The 6,716-nt window shown below is 38.9% G+C and overlaps 1 protein-coding gene across 1 annotated transcript in view; it reads right to left on the bottom strand.

Annotated features, from left to right (window-relative positions):
* Nucleotides 1–6,716, bottom strand: part of PUS10 (pseudouridylate synthase 10) — a 31,042-nt gene that overhangs the window by 1,726 nt on the left and 22,600 nt on the right. The window contains exons 11-17 of the mRNA XM_009701965.1: nucleotides 5,331–5,456; nucleotides 3,478–3,534; nucleotides 2,462–2,538; nucleotides 2,314–2,369; nucleotides 2,071–2,188; nucleotides 741–883; nucleotides 1–75 (exon numbers count right to left, since the gene is read on the bottom strand). The exon at nucleotides 1–75 is cut by the window's left edge and continues 55 nt beyond it. Of these exons, the coding sequence (XP_009700267.1) occupies nucleotides 1–75; nucleotides 741–883; nucleotides 2,071–2,188; nucleotides 2,314–2,369; nucleotides 2,462–2,538; nucleotides 3,478–3,534; nucleotides 5,331–5,456 (652 nt within the window). The remainder of the gene's footprint in view (nucleotides 76–740; nucleotides 884–2,070; nucleotides 2,189–2,313; nucleotides 2,370–2,461; nucleotides 2,539–3,477; nucleotides 3,535–5,330; nucleotides 5,457–6,716) is intronic.

Raw genomic sequence — 6,716 nt, 5'->3', positions numbered from 1 at the left:
GTTGTGCTGTCCAGCGGGGAGCCAATATTGGGCTTTGTTCTTCCAAAATCTCCATGCACAAATTCTTTAATGTAGCTAGAGATACTGGCTAAGGAAAGGTGTATTCTACCGCAAAGAAAGTGAAAGGGGGGAAAAAAAAAAAAAAGTATGGCGAAAAATGCACAAAGCAAAAATAGTGTCTTTTTCTACTCCTAAGCCAATGTGTGGTGAACGTCCTGTTAAGCCCATATCCATTTTTAAAAGACTTCGTAATTCTTGGCTTCTGACTCTAATGCCAAAAACTGCACTACTGACCTGTATTTTCTTTTTTATTCCAAAGTGAGTGGTGACTTTATGACAAAACTGCTAACTTGTAAGTAGCAGCAATCTACAGTCTGCATTGCAGTGCATTAAATATTGTGGGAAAGCTTATTTTCTAAGGTTAGAAGTTTTCAAGTAAATTAGAAAAAGCTTAAGTGTATCATCTTTAACCAGTACATTTTTTTTATAGTTACCACATACTTTGAAACTGTCAGAGTGGTCATCACAAAAAATACACACACTCGGGTAGCATTTTTGAATGAAAGCCTGAATGTGAAATTCTGACATAAAAGCAAACGTTATGCAGCAACATATGACTGCTGAAGAGCAGGGATGTAGAAACACCGCAGCAAAAAAAGGCAGGAGGCTTCCCATTACCCAAATTACTCTAATCAGCAAGCTGTTTTGTAAATGCATTGTGTAACAGCATCTAAGGATACGTTCCTGCTTGAGTCTTCAGATGCAGCCGAAAATGATGCTCGTCTATGTACTCAGATTTCATAGTGTGAATGATCCGACATCTTACAGCTAGAGGCCTTCTGTGAAGAACCCGGAGAGGTGTCTTCTGGTCAAGTTTTAATTCCTATTACAAGACATAAGAAAATAAATGAGGAAGGAAATGTACAACATACTGCACAGATTCCAAGAGTCACACGTATTGTTAACCAATCACTTATCTTTTATATTGTACTACAGTAGTTGAGCAATCTTTTTGAGGCAAGACTAATTTTTTCCATGTTTATCAAAGGAAAACAGGACAGCCATCTCAAAGGCGAAATGAGGCGGCCTCATATGAACACAAACTAATGGAATCACAAATACAGAAGAATAACCTTGAAATCTCCACAGCCCTTTGCTGGAATGACTCCAGGATTTAGAAGCTCACTGAGAGCCTCAGGGCAATCAAAAAAAAATAATAATAAAAAAAAAAAATCCCACCCACAAAATGCTTTGTCTAAACTCCAGCCAACCCCCTAGAAAGAAAAGCGGGGGGGAAAAATAAACCTGAAATGAGATTAGATCTCGTAACAGTCTTAAAAAGTTCATTCCCCACCCCTCTCCCAAATGAGATGCAGCAGTTTGAAAGGCAACTTTTCAGGAAGTGAGTGGGCAGGCTAAAAAAAAGCTTCACAACAGTTGTCTCCCTGAACTGCAATGGCTCAAGCCCTCGTTTTGAGAATGATTTCCTGGCCACGACTCATAGGAAATGGTGCAACACAACAAAAACTGAACACACTTCTCCATCAGCAGTATCTCCCTGACCAACATTTGGAGAAAGTTCTCATTAACACAGCATGCTTGTTACACTGAGCACTGGAAAGGCCTCTTTGCCTTATTTTCCACAGACATTTCAAACTCCTAATTGCTGCAGCTCTGGAAGAATGGCTTTAGAACTTGCAGAACAAAAGACCTTCTCCCTCCTTACACAAAACACTATCTAAGGTAAAGAAAGGGGTGCGAGTGCCAGATTTCCTCCTTTCCCATTCACTACTTTTTATTATTTGGTCTACTACAAGGTCAACATTATACAGTAATTTGTTGTCTTGGCTAACAGCCAGCCAGGTATATTGCTAGGATGACAATGGTGAAGTAAGGAAGGGTGAGAAGAGAGAAGGGAGAAGGGAGGTATGAAAGTCCCTATAGCAAGAGAAACCCTGATGAAAAACCAAACTCAGAGAAAGCAGTATGTCCGTGGTTGCATGTACATAAGCTCTCCCCTAAGGCACCAGGACAGGTACTATATAAATTAGCAAAAAGAGCGACAGATACCTTGATATCATCTAGAAACGCAATATCTTCTTTCTGTATTGCTTTGTCTGTCCATATTAAGGCACTATACGTCTTTGTCTTTTCCTCTTCACCTTCCTTCATACGACCAATTGCCTCTCTAAACAAAAGAAATCAATTACTCGCATAACATAAGCATAATTATATAACGCTGTGAGCAAGAATGCTTGCAAAACTCCCACAGCATCACTCTGAAATCCCTTGCCAGCAATGATAAATACTGACCTGGTGACAAGCTGTAAATCTCGAACCTGTATTTTGTCTGAAGAGTTATTAATTGTCTGTGATATTTAAAAAAGAATCAGTTAGCAAAACTGCTCAGTTAGAGAAGAAACACATGCTTTATGAGTTCCATGAGGTGCAAAAGATTTACCTGCTGAAGTCTCTTCATTTCCTCAGCTGTAAAATGTATTCTACGAGGATTCACAAGCTCAATTGCAAAGGGCCTTCCTGGCAACATGCACAGTCGTAAAACATAAAAACATGTTGTTCTAAATTAACGTTTGAATTTATGCAGTAAGGTTAGAAGGTGTGAAGATTGTCTGCTGTTATGCAAACAGGGATAGGACTTGCGGGTTTAGGGATGTAGCATCAGATGGAAGGAAAGAAACAAGGGACTTTTTTTGGCTACTAAACCCCAGTATCAGCAATAAGTGCAAATTACAACTTCCCAGAAGACATCTTGTACAAGTCTGTGCTAATTAAAAAATAAAATAAGAAAAAAAGTTAATTAGCTTATTTTCTGTCACCTACAGCAATGCCCAGGTGCAAGATGATGTTAAATCCCGCTCCCTCAGCTAAACATCTGCTGCAATAGCTGCACTTTCTGTGCTCAGGGCCAGGGATGATCCCCAGTATAAGCAATGCCAAGAGCTACACTACAAATCAGACAGCAACTGAAACACATCATTGTTAATTTTTACTTTTTCTTTCCCCTCCTCCTTTGGCTATAGTAGCTTCAGCATATTGGAAAGCAACTGACCTTTATAAAGGACCCAAGTTCAAAAAGAAAGTAAGGCTTTCCCACTCCCCAGTGACAGTGAGGCAAAGTAGAAGGACCCAACAGAAAACAAGATAGGAATCAGTCCAACATAAATGGCTTCAAAATAGGAAGTGAATAAAATAAAATACCCCTAACAAGCTATGCATTTCCATGCATCTCTGCAGCCAAGGACACTGAAAAAGGGCTCCTCTTTCAGCTGGTTTTATGAAGCTGTTCAGTCTTTGGGAATGAATACATAAATATCACTAAAATGCTTCCGAAATAAAATTTCAAAGCATGCCTAGTCACACACTTATGCACTCAGCATTCCGCAAGATCTATTAAGGTAGCTTCGGTTAACCATTTTGTTTGTTTCTGTGTTTCACAAGGGATGTTCCAAGCCTTACCATTGCCTAGTGTTCTTACGTCCACATCTTCTCTTCCAGAGGAAGAAAAATTAAAGCCTATAACAAATTTGAACAAGGCGGGTGAGATTTTATTTTACATTTTTTATACTCTCTACAGCTTTTAAAAGGTGAAATATTTTCTTTCTAAACTTGCTTGCAAATCTACTTCAAAGAGCTATCTTTATAAAATGAAGCCTGCAACGTATTGGCACAAGTCTGGGATAGTTATTGTTTACTGCATCAGATTTCCAAGTTTCTTGAAGCACTCCTAGTTCCTTGGCCTGAATGAGACTGCTAAAACCCTGGAAATGTCCGGGAAAAATGAGTACCATCCTAAAGGAATTCCACTTACTAATTAATTGTGTTCATTTCTTACCCAGATAATTCAAGTTTATGAATAAAATCAAACTGAGCTGTCTTCCTCCAAAGCACAACATTTTATCCTAAATACCTTTGGAAATGATTGAGTGTATCAGAGAAATACCTGCTAGTCACACAGGTATGGACAAGAGAGGAAGAAAACTCAAATCCAAAGTAAGCTCTGTGTATTTGTTTTTTTTTTAATCTTTCAAGCTACAAAAAATGTACTGTTGGGTATTTAGTTTCCTTCATCATACCCCTTCCACCTTTACGGTTTGCCTGAAAAAGGAATGGGGGACCAAACCCTGCACTAGAGGTAACTTTGCAGCTCTATTCCAAAGGGTCTCTGAAAAACTGATGGTTTCAAAATTTTTTCCTCCATAGGGAACATACAGAGTGCACAAAGACTTCCTTGGTTTTTACTCTCTCTCATTTCTCTGGTCATATTATGGCAACCACATAACCATGAGAAAATTCTTCCACAGTCATAAAGGTGTATTTTGGTCACACTACCAGAATTTTCTTAGTTGGGAACGCTCCAGACCCTTAATCATCTTCACAGCCCTTTGCTGGACTCACTTGGGTATGTCCACATCTTCTTTGTACTGGGCGGTCCTGAACTGGTCCCGGTACTCCAGATGTCTCTCCCAGTGCTGAGTAAAAGCCAAGAATCACCTCCCTTGACCTACTGGCAATGGTCTTTCTATTAATTTATGTCTCTTCTCAGCATTACTGCACATGTACTTCTGGTAGCTACCTGTGGTAATTCTGCAAGCTGAAATCAGGTGTTACATAGTACCTGGCCTAAAGACACGGTTTGAGGATTTTCCTGGTGTTCAGACTAACATATCCACTGGGAAGAGGGAGGAGAGGAGGGGAAAATAGCTGTGTTTTCCAAACGAATATTTAATGCAATTCTTCCTTGGGCCTTCTATGTCTCTAATTCCAGGTCTAGTACATGACAGGTGATGGGCAGTGATTATTTCATCTGGATAATCCCTGGAAAAGCATTTAGCTTGTGAACTTTATGCACTGAAGAAAATAAATTAATCAAGGTAGGAAACATGAAGGGGTCAAAGGCTAGCCCAATATTATGGAACACTGATGGCAAAAACCTTCTCCTTACAAGTAATTTTGTGAATTACTAACTGTTAAGAAGTATGGCTAGGCAAAAATACTACCACATAAAACCATAATATTTGCATAATCAGATCAACTGAGGAGATATTTTAGTAGGATAAAAGACACTGCATAAAACAAAGCAGTTATCTAATTACTGACAGATCATAGCTAAAAAAAAGTTTACAAGCTTTGACTTGGAAGGATAAGAGGGATAAAGAAACATAGTTTTTTTCCATTACACTCTTGTATTAAGTAAGTAGCTACTAAGAAAAAAAAATTCTAGAAAAAAAATGGAAAAAAAAAATTCTAGAAAAAAGAAAAAATATCACTGATGAAAAATATATATGGTAAAAGATCTCCTAGATACTTACTATCTGCTTTGAATTCTGCCATTAGATGCTCCGAAATCAGTTCTTCCACTGAAGATTCCAGCTTCCGCTCCCCATCAATAATCCAGGGAGTCTGAGGTAAATTCCTTGAATATTTGTTGTATCTTCCTGTAAAAAACAACTATGTTACCTGTAACCATTCTAAAGCAATGGACAAAAGCTCCAGTATTGCATGGCACAACACATTCAACTTTCATTGGAGCCTTGTGAAAACAAATTTACAGGCTTAAACTTGTTGATGGCAAGAGCATTACAGCAACAGTCTGAATCGCATGCTGCTGCACCTAGGAGAGTTTCAGTATGCAAGACAGCCGGCTTAAAGGGAGACTTGGAAAACTCATGGCTGCAGTCATACCTTCCGGTATAACCATAGAAACAAAACTGTCTACAGCCTGACACAACTGGGAATAAAACCCAGAGGTTCAAGTGCTTAGTCCAAGTCAACTTGGATGCAAAAAAATTTTTTTGGTAATCAGAGCATGGTCTTGAATCAGCCTCCCGTATACCAAACTAGTGCTATACATATGCCTGTCCACCAATGCATATGTGTCCCAAGTAAGGAAGTTCCCACACCCTCCTGTATCAAGTAGTTCAGGCGTCAATCCAAGTTCCGCCATTGTCTGAATGTTTAACAAAAGAAACCCAAACTAAAATGCTTTGGCTCATTACAAGGAAAATTATGCAAGCAAAATGTCTCAATAATAAACTAGTACGAATTTCAAGAACCTTGAGCAGCTGCCATGTAAAGAGATTGCCATCCTCTGACAGATTCCAGTCATAGTCTCATGTTATGTCACATTAGCATGCCGTCTCCCATGACACAAGGACTGCTATAACCAAAGAATGAGCCTGACACGGATGACCAAGGTGAGCTTTCTTATTGACAGGTTTTCTCAGTCAAAATTTGCACAAAACAAGGATCTCATTCATAAAGAACAATGAGTAACTCCCCTGCACAAACAAGTTTCAATCTGAAACCTTGCATACAGAAAATAAAAAAAATTCAAAGTACCTAGGCATATTACACTGTGCCCCTGTCATCTCAGGTTTTTTGGTTTTTAGTATCATATTTTCCTATTTCTAACAATGTTTCCTTCTTGCATTCTGAATTGCAGAAAACCCTACACAAACAAAAGGGGAAAGTGACTAATCCCGGCGCTGGGGCAGCTAACGAAAGCACTCTGACTAATCAGTCAGAAGTCTGCTTCACACTGCTACAGTCTCTTTCCAAAAAATGGAAAAAGGAAAACAATATTTTTTTTTCCCCTCAACTCCCTATTCTAATAATTTTAGCTTTTGATCTGAACAAGAGTGGGTTAAAAAAACCAGAAGGTGTTTCTCGGTTTGACAGCTTCTCCTGAACCCTTA

Source organism: Cariama cristata, unplaced genomic scaffold (genome assembly GCF_000690535.1).
Source record: "Cariama cristata isolate BGI_N322 unplaced genomic scaffold, ASM69053v1 scaffold7076, whole genome shotgun sequence".
Taxonomy (NCBI): domain Eukaryota; kingdom Metazoa; phylum Chordata; class Aves; order Cariamiformes; family Cariamidae; genus Cariama; species Cariama cristata.
The sequence above is the reverse complement of the archived record's forward strand: the minus strand, read 5'-3'. Positions and strand labels throughout refer to the sequence as shown.